Source organism: Netta rufina (genome assembly GCF_964035555.1).
Source record: "Netta rufina genome assembly, chromosome: 14".
Classification (NCBI taxonomy): domain Eukaryota; kingdom Metazoa; phylum Chordata; class Aves; order Anseriformes; family Anatidae; genus Netta; species Netta rufina.
In genome coordinates this window covers 9484196-9505718 of record NC_140137.1, presented here as the reverse complement: position 1 = coordinate 9505718, position 21523 = coordinate 9484196, and the positions used below count along the sequence as shown (strand labels likewise).

Genomic DNA, 21523 nt, shown 5'->3' with positions numbered 1-21523 from the left:
CAGCTGCTCAGTGAGCCTACCAGGGGATGTGCCCCGCTAGACCTGCTGTTCACAAACAGAGAAGGACTGGTGGGAGATGTGGTGGTCGGGAGCTGTGTTGGGCAGAGTGACCATGAAATGGTAGAGTTCTCTGTTCTTGGCGAAGTCAGGAGGGGGATCAGTAAAACTGCTGTCTTGGATTTCTGAAGGGCAGACTTCGAGCTGTTCAGGACACTGGTTGGCAGAGTCCCTTGGGAGGCAGTTCTGAAGGGCAGAGGAGTCCAGGAAGGCTGGGCACTCTCCAGAAAGGAAATCTTAAAGGCTCAGGATCAGACCATCCCCATGTGCCCCCTGAGCCAGCATGGAATAAGACTGGCCTGGCTGAACAGAGAGTTGTGGCTAGAGCTCAGGAAGAAAAAGAGGGTTTATGACCTTTGGAAAAGAGGGCAGGCCACTCAGGAGGACTATAAGGATGTTGCGAGGCTGTGCAGGGACAAAAGTAGAAAGGCCAAAGCTCATCTGGTGTTCAGTCTGGCTACTGCTGTTAAAGATAACAAAAAAATGTTTTTATAAATACATAAACTCGAAAAGGAGGACTAAGGGGAATCTCCATCTTTTGCTGGATGCAGGGGGAAACTTAGTGACAAGAGACGAGGAAAAGACTGAGGTGCTCAATGTCTCCTTTGCCTCAGTCTTTAGCAGCAAGACCAGTTGTTCTATGGGTATCCAGCCCCCTGAGCTGGTGAAAGGGGACAGGGAGCAGAATGTGGCCCTCAAAGGAGTGGCTGAGGGAGATGGGGTTGTTTAGCCTAGAGGAGAGGAGGCTAAGGGGTGACCTTGTTGCTCTCAACAGGTACGTTAAAGGAGACTGTAGCGAGGTGGGGGTTGGTCTGTTCTCCCACGTGCCTGGGGACAGGATGAGGGGGAAAGGGCTAATGTTGCACCAGGGGAAGTTTAGGTTGAATATTGGGAAGAACTTCTTTACTGAAAGGGTTGTGAGGCACTGGAATGGGCTGCCCAGGGAAGTGGTGGAGTCACCATCCCTGGAGGTCTTTAAAAGATGTTTCAATGTAGAGCTCAGTGATACGGTTTAGTGGAAGACTGGTTAGTGTTAGGTCATAGGTTGGACTGGGTGATCTCGGAGGTCTCTTCCAACCTAAATGATTTTGTGATTCTGTGATGATTGTTTTATTATGTGAAGGACAGTCCATATGGCAATGTCAGTGCACATGGTTTTCCTTTCTGCTGCCCTATCAGTGCTGAATAAGCTAGATGTGTGGTAGAAAATAGATGCTTTGAAAGACTACAGTACTCTGAATCTCTCATGTGTATTTTCAACACTGTCTTCATTGGCTGGATAAATAACAGCAACAATAAAACCTAGCTTTGGGTGTTTGGAGTGGAGGTGAATGAATATTCATGACTGCAAATAAACTGCACATGAGGCTCACTTTACTGACATCAGCCATTGAACTGCAGATGACTGAGGAACAGGTAGGTATTTGTAAAGATATTTCCAGTTGCTCAGGCTGGTAAGCAACGGCACAGAACAACAGAATACAGCTACACATGAAGTTCCTAAGTGCCTGCATTGCTTGTGAGTCTGTGGTATATCCTGCTAGTGTGGTAGAAACCTACTGAAATCCCCCTTGGCCTCTCATACTTCAAAGTATGACAAAGGGGGCCACACTGATAAACAGATTGTTACATTTTTTGAGCAAGACTTTTTTTATTTTTATTTTTTTATTTTTTTTTTTCATCTGGATAAAAATGCCATTATAATCCCAATCGGATGAATCTAGTTTGTCAGGACTGTAATCCATTCTGTTCCTGGAACATCACACAGCACTGCATCCTCCTGTCCATCTTTTCTGGTGCAAAGTATACCTTTTTATCTGAAGTGTTTCCTACTGGGTGGTTTCTAGGCTCTTTTTTATTTATCCCTCTCTGTCCTTTGCCCTCCTGCTTTGCTGTGGAAGGTTCACTCTAGAACATGGTCCTATCCTGTAGTATTTATGAAGTGAGACTTCCAGCCAGATGGGTGCCATGGATGACTTTGCTTACTAGCAGTTGATAAGTTTTATGGTTGCAGGGGTCATGGCTTCATTCAGGCTGTGCTTGTTCTTCATCCGTGTTCTTTTCCATTTGCATCAGTGTTTTGATTCATGAAGTTTTGGTGCTCTCTGATCTGATGGCACACTTGCAGCTTTAACAGAGCTCATGCAGTTTTCATATACTTCATTAAACACCAGCAAGCACCACAAACCAAAGGTCACCCTGCCAGTGACTTTCAGCAGCTCGCATGCTGTATGCTGGCCTAGAAGCACTCAGGGACTGTTCAAATGGCCAGTTGCTGTCACTCTATGTACCTGCTGCCCTACAATTTTCACACTTCCCCAGCAGGCTCTTGCTTGCTCTGCCACTGCTTCTGCCTCCAGAAAACTGGCCCAAGCATCCCAAAGAAAGCTGCACAGCAAAGAAAGCACAGCAGCTTTCTTTTTCCAGAAGCCTATGCACAGCCTGGATCTGACTGCATTAGGGGATGCAACTGCATGCTGCCAGTCTAGATTTTATTTCCATGCTCAGTTTTAAAATGGTATTTGATATTAAGACTTGGTTTAAGTGGCTGGATCAAGCAATAGCTAAAGGAGAGGCCTTGTAAAGAATCTTTGGGTGATATCCATTAGAGCTTCTTGCTCCTGAATGGACAGCTCTCCACTGGTTTTAGATGCAGTGCTATCTCAGAGAGGAATAAATTATACAAACTCATTACAAGGTTATTGTGATAGTTTTGGTTTCTAGTTCCCATCAAGATTAATTGGAAGGGAAAATTGAAATTCCCTACAGAAGTCTGGGAGTTTTCATATTTAAGGGTTTTTTGCAATAACTTCTTTGGAGGCTTGGTGAAATCATCTATCCTAAAACATAGTTTTGTTTCTACCTTACATGGCTGGAACGCCTGTCCCTAGGAAACAACTACAACAACAAACCACAAAAACAACAACAACATAAAACACATTGTTTTTGGAAAAGTATCTGTATCCCAGGAAATTTGAGTCATGATATGACTTCCTTCTTCTTAGCACAAGCCAGGGCTGACTGACCTCTCATAACAAATTTCTCCTTGGTCTCTAGAAGCACAGCCATTGGGACATGACAAAGAAATGCTCAGAAATTGGGGAAGGAGAAATGGGGTTGTTCTTCCTTGCACTGGACCTGCTCTGGGGACCATGAGGGCATTTGCTTCTGGCTGTGAAAACTTGTATCATCTAAGAGATGTGGTGCAATTGCAGCATCCTCCTAAAATTGAAATGTCCCCTTACAGAATCTCTGGATCTTGGTCCAGTATCCTAGTACAAATCATGCCTCAGCAGCATGCCACCATGACTCTGTGACTCTGAGCATGTGTTCTGGGCTTCCTGACCTCCTGCCTTCCTGCTGGTGCAGGATTGCATGAATGTGTAAGGGGAGCACAAGGAGAGCTGGGAGAGGAGCACTTCTCCATAGAGCTTGCTGAAAGGATGATCTTGTCCTGACATGCTAGCAACTTGGAGAAGGGTGAGTCCTCAACTTCACACTCACTTTGCCACTTTTGCTGGGAAAGGAGAAGTCAAGTCGCAGCAGCCCCAGCACCTGGAGAGGTGAATATGAGTCTAAAGGCACAGGCTGAGGTTTGTAGCTCTGGGGTTTTTACTTTGGCAAGTGAACAAACTGAAAATCATCTAAGAAAACAGAATTGCCCAACAAAGGAAATAACAGTATATCCTTTTTGTGTGTGTCTGTGTGTGTGTGTGTGTTTTTTTTTCCCCTGCAGTAACCACAACTCTCTCCTCCTGGTCTGGGCATGCTAGAAAATGCAACGAAACAGCCAAGTCCTATTGTGTCAATGGTGGGGTATGCTACTACATCGAAGGGATTAATCAGCTGTCTTGCAAGTAAGTGAGTGTAGTTCTTGTGTCAACGTGCAAATTACTTGTTTGGGGGAGAGGAGACCTCTGTGCAACTGCAGGAGGATGGGTAGTTCTGAAATTCTGGCAATTACAGTTTGAGCCATGCAGGTTAAGAAAGGGAGTCTAGAGGGGCGGGGGCAGGGGAAGAGGATTCATATTTTCTTTTTTGTGTGAGTGCCACTGTTTGCTTTTCCTGACTTTTCTTTTTTTTTTTTTTTTTTTTCCTTTTTTTTTTTTTTTTTTTATTTCTCTTCTTAGAACACTTTTGTCCTGGCCATTTTCTTTCCCTTCTTCCCTTTCTCTTCTGCAGCTTCAGGGAAGGTTGTGTCCCTCTTGCTCTCCCTGAGCTGTGTTCCTAGCCTTCAGCTGACATGTTCTTTCCTCTGAGCAGGGGGTCTTCCCCAGTGCACAGCCACCAGAGGGGGTCCCTTGCAGATACCTGCCTCTTACTTTTCCTGTCTGGTTCTCATGGACACTGAAGCAGGTTTAGCACACAGCTCTTCACCACTCTGTTTCTGCCTGTGTGACAGGCTGTGGGCTGTTTATTGCTCCCCTTCAAATATTAGAACCTGCAAAAAAGAGTGGGGAGATATACTAAGTTATCCTTAAAAGGAAATTTCTTGAAGGGGTTGAAGTGCAGCTGTATAGAGTGAGGAATATGGAATAGGATGTGAGAGCTTTTCACCTCTGGTTCAAACCTATTCCAATTAAAAAGCCCAATAGCCTCTCATGGCTCACCTTCCAAGTCTGATGTGGACCAAGAGAGTGCAGTCTGGTTGTCAGTGCTGGAGACAGATATACCAAGCAAAGGCAAGCCTCTACTCACTCCTGGACTTCTGCAGAGTGAGCATGAACCAGTACCCTGGGAGTAGAACTGATGGCTTGTGCCCAGCCAGTGAATCTGGGTGAGTTAGTGCCCGGTCTGGCTAGTGAGCTCAGGAGCTTTGCTGAACAGATGTAGTCAGTATTGGAGCTCACCAGGCATCACTGTGCCCAGGTTGGAGAAGCCCAGAGCTGTTTTCACCCTGTGTGGACCAGACACCTCTGTGTAGAGAGGGTCTGCCAAAGGTGTTTATATCTGTGGATCTCAGCCTAGTCTCACTGCCATTGCACAGTGTGATGCCCTCCTTGCCTCCTCAGACCTTGAAGGATGATTCTGAGCAAAACCCTCATCCCTCTTGGAAGGGCTGTGTGCTGGTTTATGCTTAGCACTACTCCTTCCTTCTCCCAGTACTCCATTTTTTTTTAGCAGGAGTAGAAGCAGCCATGTGGAAACATTCAGCTGAGCTCTTATGCTCTCACTTTCCAGAGCAGGATCAGATGTGGTGGGAAAGACATGGGATAACAGCATCATCTTGACAGCGTTCTCCACAAGAAACGTGGAGGAAGACACAGCCACTATTGTGGTGTAAGTGCAGCCCTGTGAAGCCCCAACAGTTCCAGTCTTTCCATGATTGAGCCTGGAAGAGCACGTGGTTCTATGTCTATCTCTAAGCAATGTGCTGGTGCCAGAAAAATAGACCTCAACACTATTTCTTTTGGGAAAACCTTGAATCCAGATCAAGACTTTCAGATCTGACCAATTACTAATTGTAGCAAGAGTTACCTGAACCCCTGACATATGCAGATATAATGTTTAGGTTCCATTATTCTTAAAGGAGAATAGACGTGACAGTTATCAAGTGTCATCAGCAGACAGACTGGTTTAACCCAAGTAATTTCAGCCCTGCAAAGAAACAGTCTACCTTCAAAACAGGCTGCTATCATAGCTGATGAACAGAGGGGAAGCTCAATGACGAATTCCATTGAGATTTTATGTGCCATGCAAAACAGACATAATTATTTCATATAATTTGAAAGCCATTTACTTGAAAATGGGAAATGATTTCTGGTTTTGATGAGTCCCAAGGTACCAGTTGCTAAAACCAGATGGGAGTTGAATTGGTGTGCGTGGAAGAGCATCAAAGTGCTAACTCAAAGGAGATGTTGGAAGGTCTGCTAGAAAACAAAGTTCTGCATTAACAGGAACCAAGGAGATCCAAGTGACTTCCACATAATGCAATCACTTCTGATCCTACTTTACGAGGAGATATCTGCTCATTCTCCTTTGATTTTTTTTTATATATATATATATTTGTTATCAAATCATTGACTGAAGATAAGAATTGCTGGATTTTGAGGTGCTATTATATAGAGTTTCTGGGGCTCCAGAAACATGACTTTCCCAATATCTTGGAGGATTCTTGATAAAGGCTGATGATGGATATACTGACTTCAGACCTGCCTGCCCATCAGCTAGCAAAGTGATGAAATGTTTCACAGCTTCCTCATTGCACTAAGGCAGAAGATCAGCTGCTGTGGTATATGAAAGATTCGATAATATCAGTTCAGATGAGAAACTAGAGAAGGAGGCAAAGATGAAGGCTTTGTCTTGCATTTCTCAAATCTGTAACATGGGATCCAGCCACATCATCCCTCTGAGATATAGGCATGGAGGAGATCCTTCTGCACACAACCTCTTCAAATGCCTTGGAGTGAGAGATCAAACAACAGCCACACGAGCATCCTGAGCTCTATGTGGACACTGTTCCTGCTTTGCTATTCTGATTAGAGTCAGCAGTACCTTGGGGGTCTTCTGGCACTGTGTGCCCCCTTGCAGTCTTCCTTGACCAAGTTCTAAGGAGATTCCAGCATGCCTGGCACCAGCATTGTGCTGCCAGCCTTTTCAACACCTTTTAAGTACCAGGTTTCAGAAGACAAAATTTTAAAGAGTTCTTGTTAACTCCATCATCCTGTAATCAGAAGTGGATTTCATTGTTTGCAACTGTCCATGAGCATAGGAGATCCTTTCTATGTTATGTCTGGCACTCTGGAGCAAAAAGAGCAGCTGGATTTTCAAATATTTTCATTTCCTGAAGTGGCTCGTACTTGTGTTGTTATAGATATTGCCTAAATTGGCAGCCAGCCTTTTAGTATTGTTTTTAATGGGCTTCCCAGAAATATATTCCTCTCAGTCTTGTAAGTTCTGGAGAGCAAACAGCAGCTCAGCTTTTTCCTGCAAACTCACCTCCTCTCTCCCTTTTCAATATACTTCATCTAGACCTTGGAGGATGCAGTTTCTTAACTAGGGAACAGCCCAGAACAGATCTGGAGCTGTTCCCAAAAGTATGTCTGTTTTGGATTGCGTGCTTGCATAAATTAGTCCTTAATTTGAAGTAAGTTCTATACATGCTAGAGTCAAAGGAAAACTGAATATGATACAATCTGTGCTGTTATCCTTACCCTGCAAACAGACCACCTGGAGGTTAAATGGGAGAAGTCTGATCTGCCTCAGATATTCCACAAACTTTCACTGTTAACCCAGAAAACTACTGAGTCACACACATACAGAATTGACTCAACAGCCCTAGAAAATTAAAGAACCCAGGCTCTTGCTGTCAGTAAAACTTTCCTAACCTTTCTCCAGACCATATTGCTCAGAGATGCTTTAGAAGTTGGACTGGTTTCTTACCATAGCAGTAAGGAAACTGCATAGAACAGAGCAGGGAAGATTCCAGTGCCTGCCGAAGGAATGTACACAGGCAAGTCTCAAGGCCTTGAACTGGGCTGGAACATAAAATAGAGATGACTGATTTGTTGTGTCCAGCTGAACTTAGTGCTTGGGAAGGTTAGCAGCCTCTGAACTTGGGCCTGCTCCATCCTGGAACCCATTGCGTTCTTGATAAAACTTAGAGCAGTTTGAGTCTGCTCTAATCTTTTGTCACTGGGTGCCAGGCCCCATTGGGTTGTGCTAGAGTGTATATTACAGAAGAAATTAAAAACTCTTCCTAGTTAGGTCTTGGCACAGGTCATCTGCAGTTGGGGTCTTCTCAGCCAAACAAAGAAACAAAGCCAAGGATCACTGCTGCACAGCCCTCCTCTGCTTACTTAGAGGTGCTTCAGGGTGCTTCATGGCTCTTTTGTGTGTTTGATGTAGTTGAAGTGGCTGATACTCTGGGCCAGGATCTTCCTAAATTGCATGGGATCAGAAGACTGAAAGCTTTATAGAGCAACCCTCTCCCATCTGGTAGTACAAGTTGTGCTCACAAGAGTCAGGCTGTAGTGTTTACAGATGCTGACTTTCTGGGTTTAGATTGTCTATATTTAACAAAATCACATGTTAAATGAAGAGCTCACAGTGTTGAGCTAGGGGTGAAAATCTCTATCTCCTATTTCAAATCTTCTGAACCAGCCAGGACTAGTCATCGGGTTTCACATGCTGTGATAGAGTTTCGAGATGAGTTACCTTTTTTGTGTTCAAGTGGTCCTTCTATGCATCCAGTTCAATCCCTTTTAATGCATGTGTAGCAAACCCTGGAGAATCATCTGAGTGTGGAAGCTGATCCTGTAACAGTGAGACTCAGTGAAGACAACAGTGCAGATCCCACTTTGCTCCCACAGCTCAGTTGGAGCTGGGCTGTTGTCTTCACTGAGGCTAGAAGTGGATGTCCTTGTGATTTGGACTCTACTATAGAGCAAACATGCCTTGATTAGCTGCTCTGGATAAGGACTCTACATTTATGCTGGTTTCTTTCTTTACTTATCATTAGTGGTTTTGTGGAGTCCAGCCTTTTGTGGCTCTCCAAGAGCCTGATCATCTGGGACTGGTCAGGGGACAATGACAGAACTGTCTTCTTTTTCAGCCCTTTGCACAAATAAGCAACATGCTTGAAACATTTCTCCATTTCCTTTTACCAGTGCATTGTGTTCTTCTGCTGCAGCTTTTCCTTATCTTGTTATTTTGAAGCACCTGCTTGTTTACATTCTTCTGTAGCATGGATTGCATTATGAAAGCTACTGATTTTGGCATACTTTAAGATCTGGAGGAAGTGGGCCAACATTTGCAAGATTTAGGTCAACAGCTGGGCAGAAATTGTTTTGCTTCCATCAGGAATATTATTATAATAATGCTATTAATAAATAATTTAAAAAATAACAATAATTATTTCTCTGCCCTGATTCAAGGTAAAACATCAACGTTTTTCAATTTTCATAAATAAGTTTGCTCTGCAAACAACATAGAAATGGATCATTTAAACAATTTTGGTTTGTAGTTTTCAAGATGCTTTATTTGGCTGATCATCTCATTACATTTCTTTTACAGTGTAAATATTTAACTGAAATTCATCCAGAGCCCAAGAGCAGAACTTTAGGAATATTTTTGAAATGTGGGGGAAAAAAAATAAATTTCAAGGAACTGGTCAAAACTGACTAAGTTCATTGGACGTTTTTCAGGAACAACAGAAGCTAAATAGAAAAATCTCTGACCAGTTTTGTTGATAGATTTGCAAGTAGAAAATTTTTGTATATGGCAAGTGGAAAATTGTATTTGTTTTTAAATCTCATGCAACTAGTTATGCACAGAGGGGTGGAGTCAAGCAAGGGCAGTCTTGGGTATTGTCCACATTGGTGAGGGGCAAGTTGCTGTCTTTGAAAGGTTCGTGCAGCCTTGCACTTCCCCAAGGCTGTTGCTATGAATACAGCTTTGTCCACTTTCTGTAGCCTTTGAGGAGAGACACGTTGGGCCTCTGAGGCCAGTGAGCAGACCAGGGAATCCAAAGGTAACATTTGGAGGAATAATTTAACATCCATTCTGCTGGGATAGACAGGCAAAATTGCTTGGCTAGGGTCAGATGTGCAGGAAAAAGGATGCCGCGATGAAAGACCATCTCATGACTCTTGGCCTTAGGAAGCCTTAACTGTCAGATCATATGCTTAGCTGCTGAAGAAGAGCTGCTCACAGGCCTGTGATACAGGCAGCAGGTTCTGCATGCAGAAGTTTCTTCCATTTCCTCTTCTTGTCCAGAAGAGGAGAGTCATGTGCCATTCATGTCAGAAATTCCTAGAAGTCACAGATGGAGACATAGTAATAAAGAACAAATCTTCATCTTTACCAGTCTAGGAGTATGAGACAAAATGGTTCCATGGGCAGTGCATACTTTCAAAGTTTTCCTGGTAACCGTTGCTGCCAGCATCCATGCTTCTGAGGAATCAGGACCCAGGGAAGAGAAAACAGCACTTGTGGCTTCTGAGCAGTCTCACAAAGCACACCTTCTGCATGTGATTGCTTGAGAAGCACAGTGTCTTGACAGCCTGGGAGGTGACAAAAGGTGCTCATGTTCAGGGCTTCTTTTCTATCACTTTTTCCAGTGCTGATTCACTAACAACTAAAGATGTAAAGCCTGAGCTGTACTAGACAGGGAGAAGACTCTTATCTACTGTCTTCCATCTAGAAAGTTCTCCCTCCCACGCTAGGCTGACAGCAGAGATCTAAGGATTTGTTATATGGTAGCTGTCACAGCATCAAAGCCACTTTGACACATTTCCGTTTTGCTTTTTCACTTCTTACCAATCTCTTTTCCTTGGTTTTATTTCCCTCCATCAGTTTTCACATGATTTTGAGTCTTCCCTTAATGGTGTGCAGCTTCAGTCACATTCAAGTTCCAGACATGACTGACATCTTGCAGATCTGTGCCTGGGACAGTTTTAGGTCCTTTCAGACAACGTGTCCATTTTCTTAGGTGCGTAGGGCATTTGCCTCATTCATCAGTACCCTGGAGGCCATTTGGGGGTGCTCACAACATACACCTGAGCTGAAGCCTCAGATCCCAGACAAATGGGTAGAACGTTGTAAGTTAAACTGGATGTCCTTGAAGACTCAATAAGTTCATGACTGTCCATGATGGTGAATAAACTTAAAAAAGGATTCAGAAGACACCATCTGTTTTGGGTGCTTTGTTCAAACTCCATGCAAGCTTTTAAAAGCTTTTAAAGTCATGATTCACCAGGGCTGTCCTTGTGAGTGCATCATCCAGCTGCATCTTTGATTGCCAACAGGGCTTCTTCACTCTACTTCCAGCACCAGCTTCCTCTTCTTCATTACAAGAAAGGTCAAGAGGCCTCATGTTTGATGGTAACCTTTGGGCCCCCTTTTCTTGGGAGCTGTCTGGGTGCCCTGGCATTGAAATGATATTACTGGTATGTTTCTATTTCCTATACTCCAAGATGACCATGAGAAAAAAAGGTGATTTTTTTTTCAAAGATACTTGCCTGACCAGGGAGTCAAATTTCCAGTTTCAAGAATGGCTTGGACACTGAGGAACTTGTGTACAGCAAGGGACTGCAATGAATCCTCATGCAGAACCATGCCCTTAAGTTTCCCTTGAGCAGGTTGGGATATGCAAATAGCCCAGCACACTCCCACATGGAAGTGTTAGCACAGTTCTTAAGAACCAAGCGTAGAGTAGCACAGAAAACAAAGCTAGTTATAAATAGAGGATGCACCAGATTTACTTAGTGCAGATGTACCAAAATTGCAGTCAGAACCAGCAAGAAATCATGTGCCAAAAACACTTCAGTCATGCAGACCCTTTTAAAGCTTTCTTCTGTGAGAGGGATAGCCAGTGAAATCTCCCATGGACATGGGACATTCTGCCTTTTAGAACTGGGAAATTTATTCTTTAGAGGAAAGATAGAGGAAAGAAAGATAGAGTGGTGGATGTGAAGAAGTGGAAAAAGACAGTAGATTGGATGGAAAGATCATACAGCATTTTATTAGCTATTGCTTCTGCTCCTTGGATCGTGCTAGATTCAGGTGTGTATCTGTAGGTCCCTTGCAGGCATCCATCACTCAGCCTGAGCTCAAGCTACCTCTGGAGTACCAGCAGGTTGTCAGCAGAAGGATGACCTCCTCTAGGAGCCTGTGACAGTGATGTATCAGTGTGTCAGCAGATGCCTCAGGCTTTCCCAAGAAGTGTCCAAGTCTCCAGGCAGGGAATAGACCTCTGTGCACTGGGGAAATTGTGCCAGTCATGACATTTGTTGGAGCCAAGAGATCTTCATGCTCTGGCCTGCCTTGTGGCCAGCCACCTGTTGCCTCTGCTTGTGTACCCTTGGTCTGTAAAGCTGATGTGGGTGCTGAGAGCCCTTAGCACTCCCTCACATGTTGTGATTCCTACCTTTTAGCCCAGATCAGCGTATGTCCATGATGAGGGAGAACTATTAAAAATGAAAGTTTTCTGGACATAATCAGTGAGGAAGACTTTTCTGATTTCTACCTCCGTTCCACAAGGGAACTACACAGCTGCTTAAAAACCCTGCCCGTGTTCACTTAAGTAGAGAGAAGCAGAAATTCAACTCTCTTGGCTTTTTTTTACTGCCATTGACGTTGCATATCCGTAATGTGCCATCTAAACATAAATCTGGCAAGAACAAATGCTACCACAGCCCTTAAGCAACAACACAGAACTAATCTGCCAACATGCTTTTGAACTACAAAGCTTTGATCATATCAAACACCACAGAGTTCAAAACGTTGCTTCCTCCTCTCCTTTGCTGTGTCACAGAGTGGGAGCAGGCATCAGCGTCCATTTGGGAGACAGGATTAGGTCAGATCTCCTGGGTCAGGCCAGGACCTTCACGTGGACCTGGGCTTTCCTTGCTCCATCCATCTGTATGTGCAGGTTGAGATCAATCATCTGGCGCAGCGCCAAGGCTGCTCTGGCTGTTTGCTGTCCTTCACAGTGGATTGGCAGGCAGCTAAGCCATCGGACTCAAGTTGAGGCCTCTGGACCTCATCTTTTCTGCTGAAGTGTCTTTTGGTCTCTTCTTTATCAACCAGCTGGTGCCTGTCAAGCACTGAGGCCTAGATGAGGGACAGGGACAGAGCACTCTTGTGGGTGGTAGCTGAGAGCGAGGAAGGTCTGACACGTACAGGATACAGGACCTGCAACACAGCTTATTCCAGGAAGTTGGAAAACATGTTAAAACTCTAGCTATTAATGATAAAACCCTATTAAGCTCAGGGGAGGGAGAGTTTGGTCAGGAGAGAGGGAGGGAGTTTCAGTACAGGTGGGTAGAGATGAGACTTGAAGAAAGATAGGCATAACTTTGATGAACTATCCAAGAAGGTCATGATAAAAGCAGTGAGGTAAGGGAGAGAGATCAGCACCAGGGGAAGAAATGTTTGACCACCCACTAATGAGTTCCCAATGCTTCCCGGTTCACTCGCAGCTGTGGCAGGTCAGGATGCAGAGCACGTGGGTGTTGCTGCACCTGTGCATAGCTCAGCAGCTCCCACCACACCCTGCCCATGCTCCCACACCCCCTGAGTCCCACTTGACTTGGAGCTGCTGCAGGGACCTCACTTGTGACCTGAGCACCTGCCCTGTGGCCCTTGTCCCCAGGGCACTACAGCATCAGGGTCATACAACTGGTGCCCCCTGAGCTAGCACATCCTGGCCCATCCATCATGGATGGTTGGACCAGATGATCTTGGAGGTCTTTTCCAACCTTAATGACTCTATGATTTTATGATTCTATGAATGGGATAGCCTGGCCTGCAAGAGCATGGGCAGCACAGCTGGGCAGCGCATGAGACCTGTTCCAGCTCAGCTTTCTTCTCTGTCCCTTTCTCTCTGTTAACACAGAGATTCTGCATATGCTTCCTCTCTAACCGCAACATAGCCATTCTCCCTGGAACATCCTGTGAGTACTTCTGGGGGTAATAATATGAAGATGCTTGCCATACACCATGCTTGCTGTCGCCTGAGCAGCTGCTCACCGCTCTGTGATGCTGCTTGCCAGTCTTGTCTAGATAGTGGCTTCAAGGAGAATCTCTGAAAATAGGGTGCAGCCCATCTCAGTCTTCTGGCCAGCTGGTGCTTCTAGCAGGCGAGAAGGAAGGAGGCAGGCAGAGGAGGAAAGGAGGGGTTTAGCTGGCGGCTTGATGACCCAGGCCTAAGATAAAGCTGCAATGCTAATGTTAGAGGTTAAAGCAAAGCAGAGAGTAAATATGCGCGTGAAGCATTTATTTTTTCCATTCATCACAATGCACTTTTTATTTCTGACCTTAGCCTCAAGAATGGTGCCAGACATGTTCTGTGATTTCTCCCCTTTTCCCCTCCAGATGTCCAAATGGATTCTTCGGACAGAGATGTTTGGAGAAACTGCCTTTGCGATTGTACATGCCAGATCCTAAGCAAAGTATGTTTGAAGACAAAAAATGCACCACACTACTTAAAACCTCCTGGGCACAGCGGTGGATGTAGAGTGGTCTAGTCAGGGATGGCTCTTGGTGTCAGCTTTGGGCTAGGGCTTAGGGATGCAGGTAAGGGTGCAGGCTGAAAGCAGACAGATAGGAGTTGTGAAAGGGATCAGGAGGGGCCTCGGTTCACTCTGTTTGGGTGTCATTTTGCTATCTTGTTTCTTTCTTTCTGGTTTTCTTTCTTCCGGTAGGTGTCCGATCGAATTCACAGGAGACCGGTGTCAGCATTTCGCAATGGTCAGCTTCTCCAGTATGTCTCTTTCTACTTCTCTCTCTCCCTGTTATTGTAGCTCTGTGTCATGTCCTTAAAGCAGGTTCTTCTGTTCTCCAAGAGCCCTCTTCCTGTCTTGTGCACTCCCAGCTCTGCTTGGCCTTAAGAGGAGCTGCGATTGTCGCCAAGAGGAGAATCAGGGCTCTTGCTATCTCCCCATTCATTAGAATGGGATCTGCTTTCATTTCTGATTGAATTTAATGTTGCTTGCTCTTTTCGTGCAAAATACAAATACGGCACAAGGTTATGTGGTGTGCTGTGTGAGAACAGTCTGCAATAAGCTGTATCTGCTAGCATTGCTGTCTCACCATGGACTATGTGGTGCGGTGCAAGAGATTTGTATTTTTCCTGTGACTCTTGCAAGTTGGGTGTGTGAGTCTCTCTGTACCAACTGAGGAAAACACAGTGAAGGCTGTTCTGAAATTTCCCTTGCACTGAGGTTGTGGTTTTGTTACTTGAAGCTAAACCAAGCATCAATTGCTGTTCAGGTGAGATTGTCAGAGGCTGGCCTGGAGCATGCCCAGAGGTCTGGGTAGAGCCCATGGTTCATGCCTGGAGCCAGAGGTCATGCTGGAGCCTGCCATGGTCTCAGGGCTCCCCTCCCTGCAGTGCAACACAGCATGCAAACAAAATCTGCTGACTAGGCATCTCTGACTGTATCCATCCTGGAGACAGAGATGTTCCCATATCTCCTAGTAGGTCAGACAGCCTTGCATATGGGGTTGTGTTAACTGCAGTGACTGATCCCTTGACCTTGTATGCAGTGGATGTAAGTACCCTACAACTCCTGAACTTAGTGCTTCCCAGTGTCTACTTCTCAGTTCCCATGTACTGTGGGTCTCCAGAGATGCCTCACTTACAAGTGTCATTTGCTTATTTTGTTCAAGGCAGCTAACTTTTGCTAGGTCTCTGTTCAGACTGTGTCCTAGCACCAGTGGGATCCTTGTGTGGATAAGGTCTGACCTGAAAGAAAGTGCAGCACTTAGCCTGCAGTTACAACACAGTGACTATCTGTGTACACCCCGCCTCCATGCTGACCATTTGGACCACCACAAATGATGTTTTTTAAAAGAGAGTTTTTAAAAGGAGCCACAGAAGAGGCTCCAAGTAGTGGGAACCAGAGGAGAAAGGCCTCTCCATGATACCTCCTTGATTGCCAGTGTCCCCTCTCTTAGCACTCTTTAAGAAATCCTTCAGTCCTTGTCCTGAACTGGCAATAGCAAGAGTCTCATTAGCACATGCTAATAGCTGGCAAGGGCTTGCATTAAACTCTCTTCTGCAGAGTATAGAGACAAGATGCAGATGGGCTTTGAGGCCCTTGGGACAGCTTGGTGTTTTTACATTGCCTTTTGTTCCAAATTGTCTTCCAAAGTTGAAACCTCAATTGATTTATTTTTTTTCAGACTAAAACATCGAAGTAGATCTTTTTAAAATGTCTAAAGATAATGTTCTGTTTTGATCTTTAACCTGATGCAAAAAGGTTTCTCTTCTATTTTGGATCCCACAGTGTCAGGGACTCCTGCTGCAGACAGCAGTGGGATGCTCACCCATGAAGTTGGTTTGTAGGGTGTCTCATGATGTGGCATCCAACATGTTCAGACGCTATTGCTATCATGCTGCAAAACAAAAATGGGTGAAAATTAGTTTTATTTTGGAAAAGTGCTTTTTTAATGAACTGCAATGGCAAAAGTAAACAGCATGATTTTTTTCCTCAGCCCTCAGAATTTATGGGAATGAGATTTCTTTAAATTTTATTCATGTGTTGAATGAACAATGCCAACTGACACATTTCCTTATCTCAGTTCTGGTCTAACCATGGAATAGTAAGGTAAAAACAGTTTAACAATCCAGGTCACTTATCTGAACTAGGATAAAAATAATCTAAGATGATTCATATGTGTTTATAGCTGTTTTCACTTTCAGGTCACAGTTGGGTAATATATGTAGCAGCTACACTGCAGCAAAGAATGCACTGAACTTGCCATTCTTTCAAATAGAAAACACATTTCACTCGAGTCTGGATTGCATGAATGCTTACTTTCTACTTTAAATGATAATTAGGTCACATTGGAAGTTGCTGTTGCTCTATAATGCACTCTGTACTTCATCATGTATGGGTTCTGACAGGTCAACAGCTGAAATACTTTAAATGAGTTTCAGTCATTTCCACTGGAAATAAAAGAGCTCTGACCTGATTATTATTTTGAGAACATTGCCAGCACTTGACAGATACTTAAACAGTAAATAATGACACCTACCCTGGTGTTGTAATAAATGTATTTGGGATGTTTTAGGTTTTCAGGCCTAGATGGGAGGCTTCTGGCTCTTTAATATAATTATTACACTATAATTGTCAGCAGGTATATCCCAGGTCTGAGGGAGAACCTCTGCAAAGTAAACTAAATTGAAGGATGCAGGTTCTGAAAGGATGCAGCAGATAGTTTTCTGAATTTGGGCCAGAAGTAGAGATGGTTGCCTTCTTCCCAGCATCACAGATGTTGTGCATTTTCCTTTTGGGAGCGCCTTCCTATCTCTCCAGTTTGAACCACTACTCAGGTTTTGCTCAGGAATAATTCCCTATGTTCAGCAGGGGCTCAGGCTCTCATTGTCTGTTTGGCAGGTTGCTTTGGAGGTTTCTTTGACTATCAGAAATACCTACTAGACTACTGTAATTATGAAGATGAAAGATATATTTAGATTGTTTTTCTTGCAAGTGATATTCTCTAAGTTGCTGTTACAATCATATGACCAAATATCTACTGTCAGACGTATGCTGGGTATATACCCACTGCTTGAAGTTGTTAAAAATGGCACTTTTTTTTTTTTTTTTTATGTCATGCTCACACTGTTACTATTTTCTAACAGATTGGTACAGAGGAACTCACTAGGAATTGTATTATTGGGCTAGCTTGGGGACATCCCAGTCTGTCCTGACTCAGCCCTTATTTGGATGAATAACGTTTGCCTTTTGTAGAAATTTGCAACATCAGAATTCAAGCAAGAATCTCTGTTGTTGGTTACTATCTGCTTGTAAGGAGTTTGCATTTTATTTTGCTTGCACTGTCATGCAGATGTAATGGGAAACGTATTGAGACACTGCAGAAAAGAGAAAAAAAAAAAAAGAAAAAAGAGAGATAAGCATGATAGAGCAGCTACTTAACTAACAAAATGGATGCATCATGCAAACAGAAAACATTGCTCTGGCCAAGCAAGGTACCACTTCTGAGCAGAGCTGTGGTACCTCACTGTGTCAGCTCTCTCAGCCTGCCTTTGTACTAAGCCTGCATTAATTTCAGCCTCCCTGATGGTCTGTTTTCCAGCAAGAATCATACCCTAAGGAGGTCTAAGCCAACACATTTATTTTGCACAGCAGTGGCTAAGTATGCATAGGCAGTTGGTTACCATCAGCTGTGGGTGGGCAGTAACCTGCTAAGCTACAGCAGCACAAATACAGGCTTTTCAGACACTGACACACAGTAATCACACATCCAGTAAGTATGGGCAAAGTCTAATGGGGAAACTCAAAAGCTTTATCCTGTTTATCATAGGTCAGTTCTACGACAGTATGGCAGATGGCTTTGTCACGTTGATAAAAACAGAAAATCCACCAGAAGAAACAAGGAAGGAGAGATGTCAGAGAAAAGAATTGCACATTCACTGAGATTAAAAAAGGTGAAAGGTACATACCTGAGAAGAAAAAATAAATGCTCTGATGCTGCCTGAAGTCTGGTTAGATCCCTTATGTCTGTATGAAATTCCACTGATCTCACTGGATCCCTGTGCACACTCCTCCATCCACACATAATGAATTGGCTGACAGGACAGTGTTGGAAAATGATGTTGTTTAGGCTTTAAATAACCTGTTGGAGGAAAGCCTTTTAGAGGCTATAAACATAACTGAGGAACATTAAGGAAATATTTAAGCAATTTTATTTTAGATTGAAAGAGAATTAATGGCAGTGAACAAAATGGACAGTGGCTGTATGCAATTACAGTATAAAAGAGAGGAATACCCTGGTAGATGAGAACACAAAGAATTATTTCCATGGGCTGTGAGTTATTAAATCATCTTACTAAAATATTTTTCATATCAAACTCTGCATATTTCTGTGTCTGCATACAATCATAGTTGCAGATATAATTAATAGATATCCTGCACTGTACATAAGGTGTATATGTACATACAGTGATGAGAAGGTAAAGTCATATCATATGCTAGTTTCAGGAGTTAGATCTTGTGCTTGTGATGTATCTCTGATAAAGCCAGAGGGCTGGGAGCCTGTTACTACAGAATGTACAAAACCAGAAATCCTCCTTGACTTTTGCCACTGGGAATGCAATGTACAGTCAGGGAGTAACCAGCCATGCTGGCAACCTGAGTTCACATCATGGACTCTTCGTCAGACCCACTGTTCTCACTGCTCCCTTCTTTGCAACAATAGTGCAGCCAGACCCTCATTATTTCATGAGGGAGCTTTTAGACATCTTTGCTGGAGGTTTGAATCCAAATTTGTGCTCCAGGCTACCTTCCTAGTCACTATCGAGTGTTTGGCACCCAAGTATGAGAATTAAGCTAACCTAACACTAGTGCTGGCATCAGGCTGAGACGTCTAATCCTTCAGAGGTGCTGAGGGTGATGAGCACAAACTCATTAATTTAGCTGTCAGATGTCTCTACCAGAGTCTCTGTATAGTATGTTCACAGTCACGTGTGTCTCTGTCTAGCTGTCCTTGCACTAGTGAGAACTAGAATTTAACACGTCATACTGTTGAACCACAGTTTTATTGAGTCCATAGTATTAGCTCCCAGTGACCATTTTGCAAGCCGATTGATTGTGAAATCTACTCTAAAATTGACAGCTCTGAACTTGGGACCAAAGTTCTGCTTTCTGATGTGATTGTCTGGCTTCTGCTGGCAACAGAGCAATTCCTGAAGTGATTGAACATTCAGTGCAAGAAGACTTTTCTTGGACAGTAGCTGGATTTGCATGGTGATTTCCCTTCATTGGAACATCCTTAAAAGTGGCTCTGAAGTCTACTGAAGTGCATAAATATGCTCTTCTCTGGCCTTACTTTTAATTCAGAGGACCTTGAAACTGCCTCAGCCAGTGGCAAAATGCTGCCTGTGGTACCAGCCTGTTTCAATTTTTAAGGGAACTAGGAACATATCTTTTTCCATTTCTTTCTTGTTGGTGCTGTTCAGTATACAGCTTCCCTCAAAAACAATCTTGAACAATCTTTGAGAGTCCTCACACTTACACTACACTTACTTAATAAAACCTTTTGATCTGCTTAGATATTCTCTTTTTCATTTTTTCTTCCTTTGTAGTATCACCTCTCAGAGAACCTCCTGGGGTTGTGATCTTTGCCTTTGCAGTCAGATTTCCATCTCTCCTTGCACATGTGGGTGAATTTCAGCAGTATCACACACAAGTCAGTAAGTCTTTCTAATAAAGATCTCCTGGGCCAGCTTCATACACAACTGTGTACTGCAGCTCTTTCCAGAACTTGTAGCTTTTCCAAAATCACCCTTTCTTTCAAGAAACATGCCTTTTTTAAAAACTGTGCTGGCACCTGAATTTCATAGCTGCCTGTTATACATGAAACCAAGACCTAGCCTAGCGCTATATTTTCTCAAGAAGTTTATCAGTTCTTTGTGAAACACTGCTGGACTAGTAAATTTCCAGGCTTTGTGCTGGCTAGATGTAAAGGTTTCAAAAAACACATCAGCAGCTATTTCATTCCAGAAGGAGCTGATATACTGAAAGTTAAACACCATAATCTCCAACAGTAACATTTACACCTTTCCTAAGTCTGCACATTTGAATTATTTCTGCCTGAGATTTGTGGGAAAAAAATTAGAAATTTGGGATACAGTTCAGTGTCCGTGACTATCTCTTGTCTGTGAAATCTGAAATTACATCTTAATGTTGCTATTTATTCATCTCCCAAAGTCATTGTCACTGATCTAGAGGAAAAATGTCATCCCATTCAAATGTTTTCATTTTCTATTTTCCATTTTTTTCAAATAAAAGCTGAAGTCTGTAGTCTGCCAGTAAACATCCTAGAACAGAGCCAGCAGCTGATGTAATTTAACATGTTCTCCATTTTTACCCTGTATTTCATTCTTTGTTTCTTTACAAAATTAATTTTAATTCATGGTTGGAATCTTCCCACTAGTCTGCTTTGGAAGGGAAGATCAGCATTTTCTGCTGTCCGCTGAGAGCAGGCTTCCTAAGAGGAGGAAGACAGCTACACTTGTTGCATGGTACTCAGTGTAGTCAGCTGAAAACATGGAAGAGAAAAGCTTGATCTGAAAAAACAGTGTCTTGCAGTCACAGACTATCTTGTCATTTCTGCTTTCAGTGACTGCTGATATGAAGGTGTATCCTGAGTTCCCAGATTTATATGTCCCCCAGGGATCCCTTGTTGAAGCCATCAAAAGCTTTTTTGGGTGGGTCTAGCTCCTGATCAGTTTGCTTTGTGGCAGGACATTTCCCTTGTATAGGTATTACAGATTCCTTCCAGGAATAGATGACAAAAATGGGAATTTCCTGAATGAGAACCACTATGTGTTCTTAACCATCCACTGCACTAGGTGTGATTTGTGTAATGACTTCAGCAGCATAATTTCTGAGCTGCCATAAAACATTTCCTGTAAATCAGACATCTGACTCTTCCCATCAGTCATTCTTCTCTAAGGAAGTTACTTTCATAGAGCGCTTCCAGCCAGAAAACTGTGAACTGTTACTACTTGCTGTGTCTGTACCAGGCTGTCTCATCCCCATTGTCCCCTTTGTACATTTCTCAGCTTCAGGCCATTGACCTGAAGTGCAAGCTACAGCATCTGGCCTGGGAACAGAATCACATGTTCATACAGCAGCACACAAATTGGCTCCAAAGCTGCCAGCTAAGCAGGTGTTGAATCAGAGCAGTGTATCTATTGGATGGGAGGCTTCTTTTCTTAGGTATAGTTTAACTTGCTCTGAAGTCACCAAGCTGCAGCTGGAGGAGTGTTGGTGATCACACAAATATATGAGTGATCCTTTTGACAGGAGCTGTTTGGACATTTTCTTCTCTCATTGTCTCCCCACACAGAGGTGAAATGTCCCCTTGAGTAGGTGGATGAACATACCACTTCAGGCTCTTCTAGGATCTAATAGAATAGAGCTTCTAATAGAAGGTCTAAATCTGAATTTCAGCTCCTCTGTTCATTCATTCATGAGTAATTTCCTACCTG

General features: G+C 43.5%; 1 protein-coding gene across 1 annotated transcript in view; it reads left to right on the top strand.

Moving 5' to 3' along the window:
* NRG2 (neuregulin 2) overlaps window positions 1-21523 on the top strand; it is a gene marked incomplete at both ends in the record, with an annotated part of 175061 nt that overhangs the window by 136426 nt on the left and 17112 nt on the right. Inside the window, 2 exons of the mRNA XM_084295014.1 lie at window positions 3794-3914; window positions 14205-14263. Coding sequence (XP_084151140.1) covers window positions 3794-3914; window positions 14205-14263 — 180 coding nt within the window. The remainder of the gene's footprint in view (window positions 1-3793; window positions 3915-14204; window positions 14264-21523) is intronic.